Below are 24,120 nucleotides of genomic sequence, written 5' to 3' on the forward strand. Positions count from 1 at the left end.
CATGGTGGGTGGGGGGAGGATGGGTGAAAATAGGTGAATTGATAGTTGCGGTGTGGTGTTGTGTGTGTGCTGGAGAGTACCTAAAACAGCCTGAGATGTGGGGACAATCAGGAAGCAGAGGGCTCATCAGGGAAGGCGCCCCAGATGAAGCGGTGCCCCGCTGAATTGCGGAAGATGAACAGGAGGTAGCCAGGTGAAGAAGTGAGTGAGGAAGGAAAGGGCCTTCTAGACAGAGAGAACAGCACAAATGAAGACAGACTATTCTTTAAGAATTACAAGCACAAAAATGTGAACCACCAATATGTTTCAACTTTGTAAGAATTAGTAATTAACTTCTTCCACTCATTTTGCATTGGTTACACTTTACATGTTCTCCCCAATTTTTATAGAAGCAAAAGGGATAAGGCAGGAGGCAGGACCTTCTGCTGATACCTATTTCTCCTAAAGTAGGGGTTGGCAAACTTGGCCCATGGACCAAATCCAGCCAGCTGCCTCTCATTGTAAATAAAGTTACTTCTGGCCAGGGCCATGCCCATCAGTTTATGCCCATTGTCTATGGCTGCTTCTGCACTGCAACAGTAAGCGAGTAGTTGCTACAAAGCCCTATGGTACACAAAGCCAAAAAAAAAAAAAAAAAAATGTGCTGTCTTGCCCTTTGTTAAAAAAAAAAAAAAAAAGCCAATCCCAATCTAAACCAAGAACTCTTTTTAATCAGAAGTATTCTGTACCACCAAGATTTCTCCACTTTATAAAATTTTCTTTAAGATAATGACCAGCGCTCATACTTGTACACAAGAAACACAGGCCCCTGAGGTCCAAGCACTTGACTTTGGGCGTACCTGCATGGTCTACCTGGATTGGATAATGGAAACCTAATTCTTACACCCTACTCTTAACACCCTAGCACACCCCACTTGCAAACTCTCAACTCCTACCACTTCCCTAAAACTAGGATAGCACTGTGTTTCTTTCTCTAGGACAATCATTTTCTTGTGACAGACCTCATCCTTCTGCTGTGATTGTGATCAAGTTTAAATGTGATTCCAGAAAAAAAGATTCTATCTCCTGTTCTTGTCTTAGATGCAGGGAAACTTGAGGCAAGAAAGGGCTCCACTAATTCAGAATTTGAGACAAGTCTCAGCCAGTGAAGGAATCTCAGGCAGGGGTAAAGAAGCCTCTGACCACAGGGACATTGTTTCCAGTGGAAGATGCTTCAGGAAGGGAGGGACTATGAAATTTGCACCTAAAGGAGGTACTGTCATGGGAAACACATTTTGATTCCTCTCTCATGGAAATGTTTCAGGATTACAGCAATGCATGCAGAGAGCTCATTGTGTAGGGTACTTACTGGTGGTGTTCCAGATGATTTTCAGTACTAAACATTTGGATAGTTTTACTTTTAGTAGCTATGTATATATTTTACATGTTTTAGAAGAAAATGTAACTAGCATAGCAAATGCATGATGTTGGATAAAATGCTTAAAACTTGCCTTTTGAAAAAATGTTTAAGAAACATAGTGATGACTTAAAGAAAGAAGTTAAGTAACAGTATAGATGATGGGTGGACAGAAAAAAAATCGCTGACAGCACATTTCTCAAATCCATTCTCTGATACTCTGGTTTCTCTTCAGATCGCATAAATCTTTCGCCTTTTTCAAATCCATTCTCTGATCTATCTGCAGGTTTGAACTGGTTAATTCAGGAAGCGTGCAGCTGGAATTCAACTGGGTCTCAGAAGAGACTACAAAGGCTGTCAGTTTTGCAATGCCAGATAACCAAGGTAAACACAATGACAGGCAAAACCCAGGGCTTGAACTGAGTCCCCAGTTAATAGGAGAGCCTTGTTCATGGAGCAGTGAGCACTGCCCCTATAGCCCCCAACCCCGTAGCCAAGGAGAAGCAGAGAAAATGTCTCATGGTGTCTGCAGAACAAAAAGGGTCTGAGAAACTCAAGAGCTGTCCTCTGTCCTCCTGGAACCTGAACCTTGGCCATCCACTAGGCCACCACCCTGACCACAGAGCCCTGGGAATCTTGTTTTTCAGGCCTAGCCTCTTGGAAGATTACAGACCCTTGCTGAAGCTATGAAATGTTTCCCCAAGAAAATACACACCCATACCCAACTTGATATGTATAAAGTCCTCAGAAAAGGGCTCAACACTTGGTGGACAGATACTCATTACTATTGTTGCTTGCAGTTTTGGAGATTCACAGACCTTTTGAATGGGACCCCAGGTTGTGAACCCCTTTTTTTAAAACAATGATTCTCCAAAAATTAGGTTCGCAGCCCATTATTCTTGAAGCAGAATACCTAGAGACATCTCTTTGACCCACCCCCTTGAGCCAAAAGGAAACAGCTTAGAAAACTTGTAGAATTAATAGAAGTATTTTCAGGAGTCTCCTATGAGAGATGTAAGCCAGTTCCTTACCCCCAGTGCCCAAGATTAAGCATACCTGCTAGAAGAGGTGAGCCCACAGACCCCACAGAGGGTCCCTCTGGACCTGTGAGTGGGCTGCCTTCCACCTGCTCTCCCACTGCAAACGCAGAACATCACTGGCTGTCTCTGTTTGCCCCCAGGTTCCTCTCAAAAAGACCAGCTTAGCCAGGGCACGCTGCACACGGTCAGCACCCTGGAGAGTGCCACTGACCACTGGAACGAAGTTTCCCTCCCACCCTTCTCTGTGGAGCCGTCCTCAGGCACTGTGCCTGCAGGCAAGACTCAGAAGCTCAAAGTGAAATTCTCCCCGCTGGAGGTTGGAGACTTCGAGGGCCATCTTTTCTGCCTGTAAGGAGAAGTGCTCCCCAGAACAAAGTTTGGCATCTCCTGTCCTCTCTTTTGTCCCACCACTACCACTATTCTTTCTAGCCTTGGGCCCCTCCACAGCATCCAAATGGTCATATTTTCTTTTTGGAAGATTCAAAGGGGCCAGGGCTTGGAATATACAGAGAATTGGGCCTTTTGTATCACTCACCAACACTCTGTAGACTCTTCCTCCTGCCCCATTCCCCCTTCCCAGCCACATACAGGATTCCACTGAGCAACAGAATGGCTGACAGATGGATGGGTTCCAGTCCTTGGGCACGCATGAACTTAGGAAAACTTTCTTGTATGTTTTCTGAGACTTGGTTTCCTCATGTAGAAAGCAAACAGCAATACCCACCTTGTACTATCGCCATGAACCTTAAATAAGTCAATTCAAGTGAAGACTTAGCAGAGAACTTGGCACACAATTATCCCATACACATACCTGGTGGTGGTGGAGGCGTGGACCTGACACATGTTGGTGAGGAATAGAAGGGCCCACACCCAGTTCCAGAAAAGCCAATCTATAACTTCTAGCACTGAAAGCTCCTGATAGGCTAACCACTCCCAGGAAAGCTCCATGCAGAACACCCACCTTACAGAGGACTGTATGAACCCCAGCATGGGGTAGACAGACCTACATGGGCCATGAGAGCCTTGTGGAGCCATGCAATCCACCACAGGGACCCTCCCCCATATCTTGGCTGCCTGAACTTGGTGCTGGGGCTAAGTCTGATCACATCCACTCACCTTCTCCAAGGCTCTCAGGATACTCTTTTAGGATTTTTCTGTCCATATTCATACCCCAGTAGGTGCCTATGAGAGGACCCGGAGGGTAAAACTCTCTACTCAATTTACAGCAGGGAAATTTTGTCACCACTGTTGGAGGGATAACCTGAGGCTGTACTTAGATACAGAAAAGGAGCCAGAATTCAGCCCCTCCTCCTCAGCGCATTCACATGTCCATCCACTCAACAGTTAATGAGTCAGTACCTACCACGTATCACGCACTGTTCAGGGACTGAGATTGTGTTGTTGACCAGGACAGTCTCTGCTTTCTTGGAGCTCACATTCTGGTGGACATAATAATTCATTTCCAACTCTGAAAGCAACAGCTGATTTAAAAATAAGTAAGAATAACTTTATCCTCTCAGGATTCCCAACTTGCCGCCCGGGGAGCAAGGTCCAGTCCTAACAACAAAAGGGCGGAGCTTCTTGCCCTTCTGCCATTTTGACCTGAAACATTCTGACTACATCAGCGGTCATCGGCGCAACCCAGACCTCCGAGGGCCTGGTGGTGGGGCTCTGGACCCTAACACCCGGGTGATTGAGTTCACCAGTGTGGGCATAGGAGGGAAGAGTCTCCGGTGAGTTGCCTAGGTTTGCATCAGTTGAGTTCCTATCACTCAGTCCTTCTAAAGAATGGGGAGGAAGAATTCAGGGAAGTCAGTGAGACTAAATCCTAAAAGCGGGCTTGAACTACTGGGGTTGGACTTCAGAAAACTGCTCTAGTAAGGAAGCTGGATTTGGTTTCCTTAGTATCAACACTGGGGAAAGTTTGGAAGACATAAACACAGAATCCCTGACCACCCCCTTAACCACAGAGGATCAGTGGGACAGAAGCACCCTGGGCATCATTTTTACTCCAAAGTCCAGTTCGCTAGCCATAGTCTGGAGCCCCAGCTGAGATGCAGTTTTCATTTCTATGTTAATGAAGTGCCCAGATATGTTCTACTTCCCAGATAGGGAGGCCTGTGCTAGAGAAGATCGTAAGAAAGTTTGTCTTATTCCTCAACCCCCCTCCCCCCCGTGTCACTCTCTGTGATCAATTCCTCCTCGGCCAGGACTTTTACAATCCTGAACCCCACTAATACCACCTACACCTTCTGCTGGATCTCCGAAGAAACTGAAAGTCTCCAGAACCCTCCAGCCTTCACATGCCTTACAGAGAAGGGCCTCATCCATCCGGAAAAGAAAGCTGAGGTGTGTATGTGAATGAAGACCGCCTGATGAAAGACCTTACTCTCTCTCTCTCTCTCTCTCTCTCTCTCTCTGTCTGGATAGCAAGTGTGCTGTAGACCACAGGTAGAGTGAGGGAGCACAGCCTGAGGGTGCATGAATTAATAAGCATTTCTTGAGTGGCATAGACAGGAGGCCGTCCTCATGAACAAGACATACCTGCACTCCCTTGGTTGGCCATGGAGAGATGGAGAGTTCTAGCATTTACAGTTTTAAAAACTGAAAGTATTAAAGCAGTGAAGGGGATCTGGGCACTTGTGGCTGGGGACTCTAGGACCCATAGAGTAACAGGAAGGCTTATTTTTTCCCCCAAGGGACTGACAGTGGTAAAAGTATACAGTGTGTTTTCACTTGGTCAGGCCAAAGGGCAAAACAGAAAAGTGAGTCCTGTCCCACAGCTCAGTCCTCATGTTCACGCAGTGGTGTGGGGACTAGAGTGTGGGGTCAGACCTAGGGAAGCATGAATTCATTGGCCAAAACAGAATGATAGACCCCATATCCTATAAATTCCACAGAGAATCTCAGGCAGAAATAGATCCATGAAACAGAAATGATGAATTCAAATGCCTTCGGGCAGGTCCCACAAATGAATGGAGCAGGCCCAGGGGACAATGACGAGGAATGCTGAGCCCACCCCTGGCTGGCTGCTGTGCTTCTCTGTCAGGTGACCACACACAGACAAGTGGCCCAGGGCTGCCGATTTTCCTGAACTTTTTGGGAAAAGCCAAAATTCCATATTTCTCTCAGATTCTCTCTGTTTTTACATGCCAGACAAAGACATGGTGTGAAATATGGTGGTCCAGCCACCAGAGGCTGTGGGGAGGGGGGTAGACCCCCTCAGAAGGACCTGTGGGCAGGGTCCAAACAGACATTGATATTTCTGGAGCAGCCATACTTACATGCCTTCACATAGACAGCAGAAAGGGGGAGGGGGTGACCTGATAATGTCAGCCATAGTAACCCCAGCACCAGGAAGCCTCCAAGGGCACGTGGAACAAGCAAACAGAAACATCTTTTACCCCTCTGTTCCCAACTGCCTTCTTAGATTACCTTCCAGTTCACACCTTCCCATCTGGACATCACAGAAGCCTTCTGGACTTTCTTAATCCCTGAACACAGCATCACCATCCCTTTCCTACTGGTGGGCAAAGCCACCGATCCTCTCATCAATCTGGACAAGTCACACCTCAACTTCAGTTGTCTCCTCATTGGTAAGCCTGCCCTGTTGGTTTATGTGTGAGTTGGTGGGACCTGTGAGGGCTGACCCAGCAATGAGCAGTCTCCAGGAGCAGACTTGGGTGGCAAACTTGTCCTGGTGCCTGTCAGACGTTCTCTATCACTGTTCACAAAGCCAAGAAATATTTATTTCTCCATCTAACTTCCACCAGGTATCTTCTAAATCCACACACTAATAGCCTATGAGAATTCAGGAGCCCTACTGAGGATCCTGCTCGTTAGTTTCCTTGAAGGCCTGGACTGACTGTGTCCATTTCCAGAGCCCCGTGTCATCCCTGTCTTACTTGCACGTGCCTCCAGAGGACGTACTGTACTTGTTTGCCTCTCAGTCTGCACCCCAGTGATCAGATTTCTCTGCCATCTTTTCATGCATTTATTCAGCTCAACAAATATTACCGAGCCCTTGTATGACCCAGGCACGGTTCTGTGAGCTGAGAATGTCGAGGGTAAAGCCAAAGTCCCCACCCTCCCGGCGGTTATATTCTAGTAATAGAAAGCAGACCAGCAAGGGACGCCTGGGAGACTCAGTGAAGCACCTGCCTGCGGCTCAGGTCATGATCTCAGGTCCTGGGATCAAGTCCCACATTGGACTTCTTGCTCAGTGAGGAGCCTGCTTCTCCCTCTGCCTGCCTCTCCCCCTGCTTGTGTGCTCTTTCTCACTTTCTTTCTCCCTCTCTCTCTGGTTCTCTCTGACAAATAAATAAATAAAATCTTAAAAAAAAAAAAAAAGAAAAGAAAGCAGACTACTAAAAAAGAGAAAAGAATAATATATAGCATGTCAGATGTTAAAAAGTATTCCAGAGAAGAGTAAAGCAGGGTAGGGAGAATAAAGATGCCAGTAGGCGGTGGGAAAGTGACATTTGATCAGAGACCTGAAGGAAATAAAGGAAGTGATCACCAGGTCCCTTATCACATGGATGCAGGATGTGTGTGTGTGTCTGTAAAATACAACTAAAGGAGAGGATTTTTAGTAACTCATTAGATTTTTATATTTAGAAAAATAATATACTTCATAATAAGACAATAAGTCTATTATATAAGGAAAATCTATTTTATCTCCACCTATCCTTTCCATCAAAGGAAGCTCATGTTAACAGCTTATTATGTAATATTTCCATACATTTCGTATACTGATACATATAAGTATGTGGGAGGAGACTGTGATGTTCCAGAAGGTTTCGAACAAATAAATGGGCAGTAGAGCATAAGAATAATAACCATCCTCTTTTTTAAAAAAGATTTTATTTATTTATTTATTTGACAGACAGAGATCACAAGTAGGCAGAGAAGCAGGCAGAGAGAGAGGAGGAAGCAGGCTCCCCGCGGAGTGGAGAGCCCGATGCGGGGCTTGATCCCCAAACCCCGGGATCATGACCTGAGCCGAAGACAGAGGCTTTAACCCGCTGAGCCACCCAGGTGCCCCAATAACAGTACTCTGGACTATAGAGAACAAATGGATGGCTACCAGAGGGGAGGGGTAGAGGGATGGTGAAGAAACAGGTGATGGGGACTAAGGAGTGCTCTTGTCCTGATGAGCACCAGGTGGGGTATGGAAGTGGTGAATCACTATATGACACACCTGAGACTAATAGAACAGTGTTAACTAACTGGAATTAAAATTAAATTAAATTAATAGAAACAGCAACAGCAAGGCGAACAGAATTTAATCTGGGAATGCAGAGGTGGTGCATTTCAATATAATGATTATATCAACAGATTAAAGAACAACCAGGTGATCATCTGAATATACACTAAAAAGTCATTACAGAAATTCTTAACAAAAATTCTAATTGTAAGATAGGAAGGAATAGAGGGGAAACTTAAATAGAGAAGACTATCCAGGGGAACCTGGGTGGCTCGGTCAGTTAAGCATCTGACTCTTGATTTCAGCTTAGATCATGATCTCAGGGTCACGAGATGGAGCCCCGCATGGGGCTTTGGGCTGAGAGTGGAGCCTGCTTGGGATTCTCTCTCTCCCTCTGCCCTTCCCCACAACCCTGCTCACACATTCGCTCATGCTCACTCTCCCTCCCTCTCTCCCTCTTCCTCAAAAAAAAAAAAAAAAAAAAAAAAAAAAAGACGAACCAAAATCAAGAGGCAGATATTATACTGTAATTAAACACTGGAACCACTTCAGTTAAAAATCAGGAATTAGGCAAGAATGCTCATTATCATCATTATTATTGAATACTTTCTTTGTGATTTTAGTTAGCAAATACAATAAAACAAGAAAATTCAAGAATTGGCATAAACATTAAGGAAAAAGAGACAAAACTATCTCATTTGCTGTTGCTGGTGACTTCTTACATAGAAAACCTCCAGAGGCTCTAGAGAAAAGCAAAACAAACCACTAGAATCGACAAGATAATTTAGTAAGCGGCTGGATGCGAGACAATTATATAAAAATCAATAGTTTCTCTTTCTTTTAGCAATAAGCACCCAGAAACAGAAAAAAAAATCCATTCGATATTGACAAAACCTATATAATATCTAAGGATAAATGTAACAAGAAAAGCACAGGACTTATATGAAGAAAACTATAAAATCTTATTAAAATGCCCTCAAACAAGATGTAAACATTTACCAGTTCTCTCAAGATTAAATACAAATTTAATCAAGTTCCAATTAGAATTCCAACTGGTGTTGCCAGATAAAATACAGGATGCTTAATCACATTTGAATTTCAGATAACAGTGAGTAATTTTTTAGTATAACTATGTCAATACAAGTATGTGTCATGCAATATTTGGGACATACTTATACTAAAAAATATTTCCTAAATCTGGCAGCCTTAATCCCAAAAGGATTGGGGGCAGAGGGAGAATTAGATGAAATGATTCTAAAGTATATGTAAAAAAATAAATGCTCTATAATAGTCAAGGAAATTAAGAAAGAGCAAAATAGTTACAGAAGATGTATTCAGGCCCTACAGGACTCTCACAACATACTTGAGCTCTGATTCAAAAGAGTGTAATGCAGAGACTATCTACAAATATATGGGCCTGCCAGGGAGGGTGAAGCCCTCATTACCAAAAGCAGGAAGGCATTAGTTCCAAAGGAACAGAGAGAGAAAATGACGTCATCAGAATCACCTCGGACAGCTGTGACCAAGGCAGAGGGGTCACCCAGCAGGAGCAGGAAATTGATGGAATAAAGTTCTAGAAGGAGAGAGGTGAATCTTGCCAGGGGAAGCAGGTCCCTTGTAGAGCAGAAGGAAGGGAGGTAGTCAAAGACTGAGGAGCTTGGGAGAAGAAAGAAAAGAAGTTGAAAAGTTTTTTCTGTGAAGGCTTCCTCTTGCTTGAGGAGCAGTATCTGCTGAATGCTTCAGGAGCAGGCGTGAGGGCTTCACTCATGGCTGGTGTTTCTCCCACAGGCAGAGAAGCCAGGGAGACCGTGCACATCATCAACAAGGAGGAGCAGGGGTTCTCTTTTGCCTTCCAGGACAACTCCCGGTACTCCGAAGGTTTCAGCAACAGCCTGGTCATATGTCCCATGGAAGGTTGGATTCCGCCACAGTCCAGGTAAAGAAAAAGTCCCCCACAACTGCACACCCCCACTATAGCAAGGGTTCTAGACCTGCTAGCCAGGAGAATCCATTTCCCCCAGAGTGCCCTGTATCACATCTCTTCCAACTCTAAAATTTATATGAACAATCCCACCCCTGTCCTCCTTATTTTCCATTGTTCATTTTCCTGATAAATTGTAGAGCACTGAGAACTTTAAGACCTTCTTCTCAATATTTTTCTCTCATATTTATATTCTTTTCCTTTTTTTCTGTTATATTTGTGAATTCATAAAGCAATGTTCAGCCATGACTGGCAAATCTTCAAAATTCGTCGTAATTTGGAATGACAGTGCTTTTTCCTCATGGAGCATGTGCTAACCCATCAGGCTCATATTCTTTAGCAGGTTATAACAGGTTGGCCTGGGCAGCTAATCTGCTGTCTTCTTCCCCAACCAGGTTCCCGGTTGATATTTTCTTCACACCAAAGCAGGAGGGAGATGTGAACTTTAATTTGATCTGCAATGTGAAAAAGAAAGCTCACCCTCTGACTTTAAATGTCAAGGCTGAGGGATACACTATGAATGCGGAGGTCAAGTGCAAGGACAGGACTGGCTTGATCACTCTCCTGACTCCCAAAGAGACTAACATTTTCAACTTCTATGAGGTAAGAGTGTGAGAGAGCCTTGATTGATTCTCTCTCTCCTCTCTCTCTCTTTCTCTGTTTCCACACTGGCTGGGAAAGGAAGTACAAGGGAATGTTAGCTGTAGCTCTCTGTTTCAAATGCCAGGGAGACCAGAAGAACAGCACATGCCAGAAGCATCTCCACCCTCAGAATGCATATAGTTTTGATGTGAAACTTATTTTATCTTTCAGGGGGTGGAGAGATGGTAGGGAAGGGAATAATACTTGATTTCAACATACAGGAAGGATGTTTGTCCACTAAGCGTTGTCTAAAAATTACATTGCCATCTTACACTTCAGGTATGAGCATCCCCCCCCCGCCATCATTTAGTAGCTCTTGGTGGAATATCTGAATACATTAAGCCCATGAAACTCAGCTCACTAACATCATCTGTCATCCCTATCTCCCAAATGATATTTTCCCCCAACATCTTACATATCCTAACCCCAGAGAAGGGAACCATGATTTGCATTCTGTGAACATACTACTCTGTTCTCTGTCTCTCAGGTAGAGTTGAACGAATGTGTCCAATGTGAACTCAGCTTTATCAACACTGGAAAATTCAACTTCAGCTTCCAGGCAGAGCTATCTGGCCCCAAATCCCTATTGCAATACTTGGAATTTTCCCCCATTGATGGCAGTGTGGATGTGGGGCAGACTGCACATGCCTCCGTGTCTTTCCAGCCATTTAAGAAGTGTGTCTTGAAAGGCCTGGAACTCAGAATCAAGGTGAGACCATTTAACATTGTCTGACCCTGAAAGAACTCCCAGCACTCTGTCTTGACAGAGTAATTCTCCTGTATGTTCCTTGTCTTCTCCACCCTTCCAGAAGCTCCTGGAGAGTGGTCATGTTGGAAACAGTCTCACAATCTCTAGTATAAAGGGCTCATCCACAGTTGAGGCGCCCAGTGAATAAGTGTCCATTGCAAAGCAGTAGGCCATCCATGCCCTGGAATCCTATGCAGCTATTAAAATGAATAAGGGAGATGGGTGGGCGGTGCAGAGGAAATAAGAGAGACAAAATATGTATAACATTTTCCAAGATACATCACTGAATGAAAAACCAAGGATTCATGATGCCCGCAGGAATGGCAGAGAAGGACCGCTGGAGAGCTGCTCTCACATAGTGATGAGTACACTGGCAAAAACTATCAAAAGCAATTCTTTTCAGAACTCTTAAAGTTAACCAAGGGCTAGCAAGAATCCTAGGATCATTTATTCAAGAAAAATGACTGAATTGTGTGTATATGCCTCATTTTCTTTATTCACCTGTCGATGAACATTCAGTTGGTTTGCACAGCTTGACTACTGTAACTAGTGCTACACTGAACGTGAGAGTGTTAACACCTCTTCAAGATCCTGACTTCAATTCTTCTGGGTACCAAAGCCAAACAAAGACAACACAAGAAAAAAACTACGGGCCGATATCCCTAATGAATACAGGTAGAACAATCCTCAACACAATACCAGTAAATCAAATCCAACAATACACTGAAAAGATCATACACTACAACCAAGTAGGACTTACCTCTCAGATGCCAGGATGGTTCAATATACAAAGACCAATTAATGTGATATCCGACATTAACAGAATAAAGGATAAAAATCACATGATCATCTCAATAGAAGGGGCAAAAAGCATTTGACAAAATTCATGATAAAAACTCTCGACAAACTAGGATTAGAAAGAAAGTACCCCCAACATAATAAAGGTCATATATGAAAAGCTCACAGCTAACCTCATGCTCATCAGTGAAAAGCTAAAAGCTTTTCCTTTAAGATCAGGACCAAGGCAAGGATGCCCACTCTCACCACTTCTGGAAGGCCTAGGCAGAGTGATTAGACAAGAAGAAGAGAAAATGTATCCAAATTGGAAAGGAAGAGGTAAAATTGTCCCTGTGTGCAGACAACATGATCTTATATATAGAAAACCCAAAATATTCCATTAAAAAATCTGTTAGAATTAGGGCTCCTGCGTGGCTCAGTTGGTTAAGCCTCTGCCTTCAGCTCAGGTCATGATCCTGGGGTCCTGGGATCAAGCTCCACATCGGGCTCCCTGCTCTTTGGGCAGTCTGCTTCTCCCTCTCTCTGCCTGCTGCACCACCCCCCGCAAGCTCTCTATAAAATAAATATATAAAATCTTTAAATTAAAAAAATCTATTAGAATTAATAAAATAATTCAGTACAGTTGCAGAACACAAAGTCAACAAACACAAATCAGTTGCTTTCCTATACACTAACAAGAAACTATCTGAAAAGAAAATTAGGAAAATAATCTCATTTACAATATCACAGAAAAGAATTCAATTCTCAGGAATAAACTAAGGTGGTGAGAAACTTATATACTGAAAACTACAAACACTGATGAAAGAAATTAAAGACACAGACAAATGGAAAGACATCCTGTGTTCATGAGTGGAAAGCCTTAATGTTGTTAAAATTTCCATGCTACCCAAAGCCTTCTATAGATTCAGTGCCATCCCTATCAAAATCCCAATGACACAAATACAGGAAAACAATTCTGTGATTCAAATGAAGCCACGAAAGACCACAAATAGCCAATCAATCCTGAGAAAGAAGAACAAGGCTAGAGGCATCATTCATCCTGATTTCAAAATAGGTTACAAAGCTACCATCATCAAAATAGCATAGTACTAGCATGGAGACAGACACATAGACCAATGGAACAGAATAGAGAGCCCTGGAAATAAATGCACACATATACTGCCAACCAATCTTTGACAAAGTTGCCAAGTACCCACCATGGGAAAGGAGAGCCTCTTTGGCAAATGGTGCTGGGAGAATTGGAGATCCATATGCAAAAGAATGAAACTGAGCCTTTTACACCATGCCCAGAAGTCAGCTGAAAATGGTTAAAGACTTAAACATAAGTCCTTAAACCATAAAGCTCCTAGAAGGCAACATCAGGGGAAAGTTTCATGAACTTGGTTTGGCAGTGACTTCACGGATATGACGCTAAATGCACAGGCAACAAAAACAAAAATAAAAAGAAGACTCTCAAACTCAAAAGCTTCTGCACAGCAAAAGCAAGAATTGACAGAGTGAAGAGACATGGTCTTTATTCATATCCTTACAGAAAGTGTGACTGACAGGGAACCAGGGAGTATGACAATTGGAACCCAAGGTCAGTTGCTGGCCAGTCCATAATTTAGAAGGACATGAAGTCACAGTACAGTCTAAAAAAAAAATTTTTTTTTTTCATTAGAAAAGAGTAAAATTCCTAGTTTGGAACTCAAGGGCGATGTTGCAGCCATCTTACCTGGGAAGAGGCAGGCATCCCACCTCAAAAGGAGCCCATCACTTTGGAGAAACCTCTTTTTCAGAACTTCCATGTCTTCCTGAAGAAAGAAACATCACACACACGTCATAGTACCTTCCTGCTCTAAATGGCAGAAGAGTTGAAGGTGGTCAATTTTAATCCTTTCTAGGCAATCAGTCACAAAATATAAAGACTTTAAAAGCCTTAAGCTGTTTTTCAGTTTATAAAGTTGTTTATGGAAACTTGTGCCAATTACTGTTATAATGCTTCTTCTAATGATGTTTAGGATAAATAGTGGATATTTTGATTTAAATAAATTTTCAGCTTCCAAATTTCATATTCTTAAGTTTCTGAAGAGCAAATTAAGTTCATGTCCCAATAGGCACCTGTGTCATCTTATTGGGGACCCAGGGATGATCCATACTGTTTCTATCTTCCACTCTTTCACCCTTGACATAGGGCACTTTGACTTCCTTCATTCTTGTCCTTTCCTGGGCGCAAGGTGGCCATTCCCCCCTGTAGCCCTAGGTCTGCATTCAAAGTGCAAATAAGAGGGAAGAGCCTGAAGGCAAAACAAACAAAAAACCAACAACCAAGCAACTCAGCTCTCTCAGCAAGACCACCTCTGTATTCAAAATAGGACACCCTCTTGTCCTTTTCTGTTTATATCTGACGACCAGAACTATGTCTGAGGACCACCCTTAGTGTCAAGGAAGGACAGGAACTCAAGTGTTTTCCCCTGGGCGGGCACATTGGCAGCTAGGCAGAGTCCTGCCAATAGGGAACCCCTGGGAAGCAGATGGGGGGCAGTAACCAGCAGTTACCAGCAGTGTCCACCATACCCCTGCCTTCCAGCTAAATCCTCGCTGCCAGAGCCAATGCGGGGTCTGATTGCGACTGTCTCACTTTGCTTTCCTCAAGTAAACAAACTTCTAACCTGTGAATCAGATTCTCTGCCCATGGAGTCCTAGTGTCTGAATTTTTTTTTTTTTTTTTTTTTTTTTTTTTTTTTGGAAAATCACCAACTGCTTTCCTCCTTCACCTGGGGACTCGAGGAGCCCTTTGCTCACACTTGTAATCCTGCTCCGCCTGCCATTGCCTCCCCACAGATCAGCCACGGCCCGACATTTCTGTGCAGCCTCTCAGGCTGTGCTGTGAGCCCCGCCGTTCATTTCTCCTTCACCAGCTACAACTTTGGGACCTGCTTCATCTACCAAGCTGGGATGCCCCCATACAAACAAATCCTGGTTGTCACCAACAAGGAAGAAACGTCTATGAGGTAAGCAGTCTTCCCGGAGCTTCCAGACGAGTCTGTAGCTCCTCATGGGTCATACCGGTGAAGTGCTTTCGAAACAGAAAAAGATTATGGGGGAAGAGTCGAACACAGCTAGGCATGAATCCCGAGTCTCCTTTCCCCACCACTACTACTTGGGTAGCCATAAGCTGCTCTGCTGAAAATCTTGAAATGAGGAGGGCAAATGCCTGATGAGAGGTTCAGTGGCTTCCATGTATTTTCCCCACATAATAGATGTGGAGACCAAGGTTTGAAGGGTTTAAAAGTGAATTTCTCAGGCCATTACTTCGTAGTGAATAACAAATCTATACTGAGCTTTTAAGTCTTCTGATTAAATTCTAGCCTCTCTGCACCATCCCGGTGTGGAATGTTCCAGTACGGGTTTCTGGGCCTTATTCCAGACCTATCAAAAAAGGATTTCCAGAGACTAGCCCAGAGACCTGTGTTTCCTCAAGGCTTTCTAGGTTAGTACTATGCAATAGAACTTTCCTGGACACTGGGACTGTTACATGTCTGTGCTTCCAGTATGGCAGCCCACGACTCCATGCGGCTGCAGAGCACATAAATTGTGCCTGGTGCAACTGAGGGACCGAATTTTTAGTTTGTTAAATTTTAATGCATTTGAATTTGAATTTGAATAGCCACATGGGTCTAGTGGCTGCCAGCCACTAGATAGCCACTAGGTAGATAGCACAGGCCTAAGTTTGAACCCCAGCTCTTTCCTAGCTGTGCGAACTTGGGCACATGTTCTCACCTCTCCTCGCCTGAGATGGTGGATAATAATAGAGCCTCCCCTATGGGGCTCTCAGGAGGATTAAATTAGCCCCCAGAGAGAGCCCTAAGAGCAGTGCCTGGAACATAGGAGAGGCTCAGTTATGGTTATCTGCTGCTGCTGCTGCTGCTGCTGCTGCTGCTGGGACGCTGATGGTTATCATCCTGAAGGGGATGTTACAAGAGTGTCATGTGATTGGAAATGCTCATTAAAACTCTTATCTACCTGCACTCTTTCCTGCATGATTTAATTCAATCGGAAAGGCATTCAGTTACGTTTATTGGCCTAGCAGGACTCCTTCTCTAAATACCTGGAAGACAGACAAGGAAGTACTGAAATGGGGAGGTCTCGTGCCTTCCTTCCCACAACTGGACATAGAGCGGACATGGTCTTCGAGGACGCCATGTAATTGGGCGATTAGTGATAATGAGAACAGATCGCCTTTGTGGAGTGTTTTTCCTCCGTGCCCTGCTTAGTGACTGACTCAGTCACTCTATTCCATTTAATGCCCCCCAACAGCCTTACGAGGTAGCTGTCACTATCCCAGCTTTACAGATAAGGCAATAAAGGCTCAAAGGGCGAGTAACTTTTCTCAGGTCTCATGGCTGATTAGTGGTTAAGAGCCCAGATCCAAACTCCTGTGTATCTGACTCAGAACACACACTTCTCTCCTCTGTGCTTTGCCCCCCAGTTACTTAGGAAGCTTTTCTCCTCCTCCTCCTCTACCTCCTTCTCCAATTTTTCCTTAAAGAGAGAGAGAGAGCACTCTCACAGGGTTGGGGTGGGGGGAGAAGGGCAGAAGGAGAGGGAGAGAGACTCTTAAGCAGGCTCCATGCCCAGCATAGAACCTGATGCAGGGCTCAATCTAAAGACCCTGAGATCATGACCTGAGCTGAATGAAGTTAAGAGGCAGACACTTGACCTACTTGGCCACGCAGGCACCCCAGGAAGTATTTCCTTCCTTTGCATGGAACAAAGGGCCATGGCACTTTTGAGTTTGAGGCCCAGTTCTGCCAGGATCTCAGGGTGTGATTTGGGGTAAGTAACTTGATTATGCCAGGGAGCCATGGCCTGGACCACTGCTAAGGTCCCTTCCAACGGTTACCTCCTCTGACTCCAGGGCAGAGGGCAGGAAATCCATCAGTACCCAGCTCAGAGAGATAAGGGGACAGAATCGGTCTTTCTGGGGGACTTAAACATGTGTTCTGACCTCCAGGAGCACAGGCTGGTCCTGGAGATCCTCTTCCTTTGTAGACAAAATGGAAATATGAGCACCCTCTATCTTCCACATCTTCCTCCTGATTTTCTGCAGCTTAGACTGTCTGTATACCAATACCACATACCTCGAGGTAAACTTCCGCGTCGATGTGATAAAGCCGGGAAAGACACTGGAGATTCCAATCACCTTTTATCCTCGAGAAAGTATCCAATACCGAGAACTCATCCCCTTTGAAATCAATGGGCTCTCACAGCAAATAATTGAAATCAAAGGGAAAGGCACCGAAATGAAGGTAAGAGACCTTGATGAGATCCCTCAGGCTTGGCACACTCCTTTTTGCCCTCCCAGCCACCTGTGCCCCCCTGAGCCCATTCTTCCTCCCCTCTCCACCTGTCTGGCCCCCAAGCTCCTCTGTCAGAGGCCAGCCAGTCCCACTGAATGGTGAACTGTCAAATCTGACTCTTCCTCAGACCAGACTCCAGTGAATCATAGGCTACAAGGAATCACGGGCACCAGAGAAACATTCTTTTTCTTGGAGAAGTTTGAGACTATCAGATGCATAATCCCGAGCCCGTCCTTCTCCTCTTACATCAGGGTGTGTTTTGTTTTCAGGTTTAATAGGCTAGATTTGTTTTGGATAGCAATTTATTTTGGCTGTGTGTGCAGATGTGCGTTTCAGTTGTGGAGCATCTTTCCTTAATGCCACATTGAGTAATGTTCTCTGCCAGACACAGATCCCAGGATTACGTTCCACTGAGGGCGTGGCTTCTAAGCAGCGCTCCTAATGAAAGTCCTGTGCTAATCCCTTTCTCCCTGGTGTCTGGTAAACCTTTGAGGTGTCTGTTTGGTGAGCATATTTGCATTTTACTAGGACGTTCTGGAAGATGGAAGCCTTTCCCAGATGCTCAGAAATGCACGGGACATTTCTGCCACAGACAGAGAAGATGGGGGAGGGCTGGAAGGGAAGTGTCCCTGACAGCCTTCCCATCAAGCTAGAGGAGGCCCAGGACATGACCTCCTGGTGTGTCTGCACCCAAGCTGGATGGGGCGGGGCGGGGGGTCTCTTCTGCTCTCGCCACTCATTCAGTCACTCACTTACTCTGTACCCACTGTGTGTAGGTCCTTTGGGGGAAATCCCAAGGGGACCTCCAGGAGCACAGGCTGCTGCTAGGGACTCTCAGCTTTGGAGACCGAATGGAAATGGCTGGATATCAAGAAAGCTGAGGAGTAGGGGGTGTGCACTTTAGGGACTGAGCAAATGACAGTGACCCACGCAGGGTCTGCTGCAGAGTCCTGCGGGCCAGGCCCAGGCTGACCTTGATCCATCCCGGCCAACACCAGGATCAGGTCCTTGTGAGGACTTGGAAGCATGTCCGCCGCAGCACCTCTGCAGCCGCCATTGTAGTCTGAATGCTCAGCTCCTCTCACTCCTCCAGGCTGTCCCTCCCGCTGCCTTCCAGCCTGTCTCCAGAGAGACGCAAGCCAGAGCACTCCCAAAACATGCGTCTGAGGGGGTCACCCCATGTTGTCCTGGCTTCCCGCTTCTCCCAGCACAAACCCTGACTACCTGCCAGCCTGTCTTCTTAGGGCAGCCCTCGTTCCCGGCCACAGGCCTTGACTGAGCCACTCCTCTGACTCAGGGCCTTGCCACAGAGTGTCCCCCTGCCCCCAGGGTGCCCTCCAACCTCACACCACCCCGACTCAAACTGACTAGATCCTGCCCTTCCTTTAGCTCCCCGGTGCAGTGTAGACATGCCCTCTCAGGGACGCCTCCCCAGACCCCCCAGCCAGTTCAGTCTCTGTAGTGTGCTCTCAAGGTACCCCGAGCATTTCCTCCACAACCCTTCACCCTGTTGTAATTATGTAGTTGTGTAGGGAGCCGCTTAGGGGTTCCTTTATGCCCATGAATGTCCACTCCCCATATGAAGACACCACGGGAGATGAAGCACCCCTGCCTCACCAGAGCGGATGGGTCACCCCGGTTACTCTTCTCCGTAACCAATGAAACCCTCCATCCCTGCTCTCTATTCTGTTCCGCAGATTTCAGTGCTAGATCCAGCCAACAGGATTGTGAAGTTAGGAGCTGTCCTGCCGGGACAGGTAGTAAAGAAAACGGTTTCCATCATGAACAACAGCCACACCCAGCTCACATTCAGCCTGTCGGTCCTGTTCTCAGTTCCAGAACTCCAGGAACCCAAGGTTGGTGCTCAGGGCTCCCGGCGGGCCCCTCTCTCGCCCCGATGGTACCGATGACCGTGCTCACCATGCTGACCACCCCCACTTCTCGCGCACCTGCAGTGTGCCCGGCTGTTCCAAGAGCTCCCTGCGTGCCACCTCAGAGTGTCCTCCCAAAAGCAGTGTGGGGCTGGTGCTTTCTTTATTCTCACTTTACACAGAAGGACACCAAGGCTTAGAGAGGCTGCACACTTCCAAAGGGCAGCAAGTGAAAGAGAAAGGGACATGATTCAGTAGATCTGGATTCTCATGAACGTATCTATCCTGTAAAAGTCACAAAGAAAACCATTTCCCCATAATCTCACACCAAGAAACAATCACTTGCCAATGACCGCCTTCTTGTCGTATGTCCACCCAGTGGAGAGACAGCGAGATTGAGCTCTGGTGTCTCTTCTCACAAGGGTTCTAGTCCCGTCATGGGGCTCCCATTCTCATGACCTCATCTAAACCTAATTATTCCCTAGAGGCTGAACACCACTCACGTATGAATTTGGGGGGTCACCATTCAGGCCGTAGCAAGGTCATGTGACATAGACAGGTCTGGTGGAGTTTCCAGTTTTCAGGGGTCACTGACCCAGAAATAATACCTGAAAAGCCTAGAAACTGCAGAGGCCAGATGTGAGTTGGGAAAGGGCAGCTCACAGGACAGCTGGGGCTGTTGGGAGGCCTCACGGTGGAGGGAGGCCTGCACCGAGGCTAGGGTGAGAGGCGAATGCAGGCAGACAGGTTGGGGAGAGGTGCGCTCGCAGGCAAAGCTCCGTGTGCTCCGGAGACTCTGCTTGCGTACGTCCAGGTGGGAGGTGGTGCAGCAGGAGCACCTCGAACCGTCTGTGGGTGGCCACGAAAATGGGCTGGGGAGCTAACCAGAGCAAGAGAGCCGGTGGGCATCTCACCCCATGGCCATGCTGCCATCCAGAGACAGGGTCGACTTGTTGCTTCCATTTCCTCATTCATCTCAGGCGACGTCCACAGTGCCACTGGGCCAGGGCCCCTGACCTTTGGGCCAAGCCACTTTTGTCTCTTTCGGGGATGAGTGACCGGTACTGGCCCGGGGGCCTTGGGCTTGGCCTTCAGTGTCATAGTGTTTGCAGAAATCACGAAGATCGCGGCCCCGGTGCAGTTTCTAGCCCATCTCACCCCAGCCTCCGCAGTCCTCCGCTCTGCACCCCAGGGGAGCACAAGCGCCAAAGGAGCCTCAGCTTCCTTAGAGCTGACTTTCATTCATTTCTGCCAGGACAGAGCGGGAAGGGGAGACAATATGAATTTAAACAGCAGTTCCCAGACTCTAGAACACGTGGGTCAGGGCATTTTTGATGATGCGAGTTCCAGGCTCTCCCAAAATTCAGTCGGCCTGGGGAAGGACCTAGGAATCTGCATCTGAAACAGCACACCAGGGAGTGTGGTGCAGAGATCACAGGGAGCCCTCCCTGGAAAGACATCAGAGCGTTGAGCATTTTCCATTTCCTCTTATCGAGCTCTTTCCTCCACGGGAGAGTAGGGGTCATGTGCTGCAAGGGGCTGGAAAGAGAATTAGCATTTGTGGAACGCCAATTACCTGCCATGCTTTCCTACGGATGATCAGAATCTTCACATAGAGTAAGTCACAGAATGCTTAAAAACTTGCCAAAGGGGGCGCCTGGGTGGCTCAGTGGGTTAAGCCGCTGCCTTCGGCTCAGGTCATGATCTCAGGGTCCTGGGATCGAGTCCCGCATCGGGCTTTCTGCTTGGCGGGGAGCCTGCTTCCCTCCCTCTCTCTGCCTGCCTCTCTGTCTACTTGTGATCTCTCTCTGTCAGGTAAATAGATAAAATCTTTAAAAAAAAAAAAAAAAAAAAAAAAACTTGCCAAAGATGACCCAGCCAGCGGGAGGGAGCAGAATGGACTCTGACCCCTGGGCTGTTGCAGCCCTAACAGCAAGACCCAGAAACGGATGCCTCCAACGCCCCCTGCCCTCAGCCGCTGAGTCTCACTGTGCTTCTGTCCAGGTCCTCACCCTGATACCCTTCCACAACATCACTCTGAAGCACAAAGAGGTCTGTAAGCTGGAAGTCATCTTTGCCCCGAAAAAGCGCATCCCTCCCTTCTCTGAGGAGGTGTTAATGGAGTGTATGGGGCTCCTGCGTCCTCTCTTCCTACTGAGCGGCTGCTGCCAGGCCCTGGAGATCTCCCTGGACCAGGAGCATCTCCCCTTCGGGCCAGTCGTGTATCAGACACAAGCCACGCGTCGCATCCTTATGTTGAACACGGGTGACGTGGGTGCAAGGTAGGAGAGCGGCGTGCCCACCCCGAGGCCAGCACAGCCCTGTAACACTGGCTATGCCCTCAGTCTGGACAGGACATCTGTGTTACAAGTCTGGCCACTTGTTACTTCTATCCCCTCCCTTTGCTCAAGATGTGACAACGGTGGTCCCTCACGGGTGACTGCTGCTGCCAGGGAGACGAAAATTAATGTCATTGAGAACATTTGCTTGGTCCTGTTCTATGCCCTTCACGTGGCTCCTCTTGGCTAATCGCAAGCAGTTCCATCGCTGATCCATTTTACAGATGAAACAACTGGATTACTTTACCAAAATCATGCATTTAGCGAGGACTCACACTGTGCAGGTGCAGTGCTGAACATTCTAGCAAATAAGCTCCCATTAATTATCCCAGGCCCCTTTAAGGTCCTCTGCTGACCCCATTCCACAGATGAAGGTGAGGCTTAAGGAGGTTAGGTGATTGACCTGAGGTCACTTAGGCAAGAAATGACAAAGACGGGATTGGAACCCAAGTATATCTATGACCGTTGTCTTCTCCAGCCTCTTCCCCCTGGCTAGCAGGCACCCACCCCAATCACTACTCAGGCTTGCCACCATACCCGTGCAGGCAGGCACTGCATACCTGCAGGGGGCACCCTCGCCCAGACTTCAGTGAGAACAGCACCCTGAGGGCGTGGTGTGGTGCCCCTGCTCGCCAGTGCTGGAAGCACCGATCTGTCCCCCCCGCCCTCTGTCTCCTGTCTGGCCCCCAGAGGGATGACTACACAGGCCCCTCAGGTCTCAGCACCACCAAGAGCAGGTGCAGCGCTCACAGGAGGGCATCACCTCTGCCCTCCTGGATCTGACCTGCAAGACAGTGCAGGGAGTGCTGATAGCCACGGTCTCAGGGAGGGTTCAGTCCTAGCCCAATCCCTTCCTAGCCATGTAATCTTAGGTACACACGTGTTAGTGCGTTCATGCACATGTCCCCCCACGAGCCACTCGTGGGCCATAAAATAATATGCAACCCCTTCCCACCCTGCTTGGTCCGAGAAGCTGCTGAGCCCTCCTACCCAGGATTGACCCGGCTCTCGCCCCCACCTGCCCCTACCACACTCAGTGATGGTCTTCCTCGCAGGTCCCAGGGCGTATTCAAAGGGGGTAAACGTCCCAGCTAAAAGCCCAGGCAACGTCTCTTGATCTCAGCAGCATTGAAGACACCCCCAGGATACTAGTAAACTGTCTTTCTTGTCTCTTTTTGTCTTGGAAAAGGTTTAAATGGGATGTCAAAAAATTTGAGCCTCATTTCTCCATCAGCCCAGAAGAAGGCTATATCACTGCGGGCATGGAGGTTTCTTTCGAAGTGACCTACCATCCCACTGAAGTGGGCAAGGAGACTCTCTACAAAAACTTGCCCTGCTTCATCCAGGGAGGCAATCCCCTGAGCCTGACCCTCTCTGGAGTCTGTGTGGGACCACCTGCAGTAAAAGAGGTCAGTAGATGCTGCTCACAGATGGGCCCGCAGCTGGAGGGGTCCTGGCAAGCTCTGCAATTAGAAACGAGTGACTCGTTCAAACAGTCCTCGGTGCCAACACCAGACATTCAGACCTGTTCCCTGGCCCCTACCACAGGGCTTTTGCATATTCTGTTCCCACTGCTGCAATATTCATTTTCCCTCTTCATTTAGTTCATTCCTATTCACTCTTCAGCTCTCAGCTCAAGCATCACATTCTCAGGGAAGCTTGCACGGCTGTCTCTGGCTAGATCGACTTCTCTTACAAGCTCTGTAAGGAAAGGGTACACACCTTTCTCTCCTCTCTCATGAAAAAAAGGGGGGAGAATGGGGCTTGGGTTAACCCTCTGCTAGCCATGTTCACAGAAATCTGAGAGTGGACTCTGTTCCACTTACGGTAAAAACCACTTAGGCTAAAAATGACACCCAGTCTTCATCTCTGTAATCCCATTATTTCAAGAGTGTTATGTAAATGGAATCATACAGGGGCACCTGGGTGGCTCAGTTGGTTAAGCGTTCTGCCTTTGGCTCAGGTCATGATCCCAGGGTCCTGGGACAGAGCCCCATGTTGGGCTCCCTGCTCAGCGGGAAGCCTGCTTCTCCCTCTCCCACTCCCCCTGCTTGTGTTCCCTCTCTCACTGTGTCTCTCTCTTTCAAACAAATAAATAAAATCTTTAAAAATAAATAAATAGGGGCACCTGGGTGGCTCAGTGGGTTAAAGCCTCTGCCTTCGGCTCAGGTCGTGGTCCCAGGGTCCTGGGATCGAGCCCCACATCGGGCTCTCTGCTCAGCAGGGAGCCTGCTTCCTGCTTTCTCTCTCTCTGCCTGCCTCTCTGCCTACTGTGATCTCTGTCTGTCAAATAAATAAATAAAATCTTTAAAAAAAAATAAATATAAATAAATAAATAAATAAATAAATGGAATCATATGATATGCTATGAACATGTCTCTACAAGTCTTGGCAAGAACATATGCTTTCATTTTCTTGGGTAAATATGTAGGAGTGAAATGCCTGGGTCGTAGCGCAGGCATATATTTACTTTTTTAGGAACCTACTAAACTGTTTCCCAAAGTGGTTGTGTCATTTTACATTTCTACCAGCAATGGCTGACATTTCTACTTATGTTACATCTTGCCAACACTTGGTATAGTCAGTTGTTTTAATTTTAGTCATTCTAATAAATACATGGTGCTGTCTCCTTGTGTTTCTTAATTTGTAGTTCCCTGATGACGCATGATGTCGAGCATCTTTGTGGGCATTTATTTGCCTCCATATCATCTCTGTTGAAGTATCTGTTCAAATTTTCCATCTTTTTAACCGGGCTTT

General features: G+C 46.7%; 1 protein-coding gene across 1 annotated transcript in view; it reads left to right on the forward strand.

Annotated features, from left to right (window-relative positions):
- The window catches only part of LOC111152905 (HYDIN, axonemal central pair apparatus protein), a 298,524-nt gene that overhangs the window by 254,982 nt on the left and 19,422 nt on the right, over nt 1-24,120 (forward strand). The window contains 13 exon segments of the mRNA XM_022511638.1: nt 1,683-1,780; nt 2,577-2,784; nt 3,957-4,169; nt 4,647-4,785; nt 5,867-6,032; nt 9,431-9,578; nt 10,019-10,226; nt 10,753-10,974; nt 14,635-14,804; nt 16,904-17,102; nt 18,851-19,009; nt 21,029-21,306; nt 22,553-22,772. Of these exon segments, the coding sequence (XP_022367346.1) occupies nt 1,683-1,780; nt 2,577-2,784; nt 3,957-4,169; nt 4,647-4,785; nt 5,867-6,032; nt 9,431-9,578; nt 10,019-10,226; nt 10,753-10,974; nt 14,635-14,804; nt 16,904-17,102; nt 18,851-19,009; nt 21,029-21,306; nt 22,553-22,772 (2,428 nt within the window).

This window comes from Enhydra lutris, unplaced genomic scaffold, assembly GCF_002288905.1.
Source record: "Enhydra lutris kenyoni isolate GAN:26980312 unplaced genomic scaffold, ASM228890v2 scaffoldscaffold30, whole genome shotgun sequence".
Classification (NCBI taxonomy): Eukaryota; Metazoa; Chordata; class Mammalia; order Carnivora; family Mustelidae; genus Enhydra; species Enhydra lutris.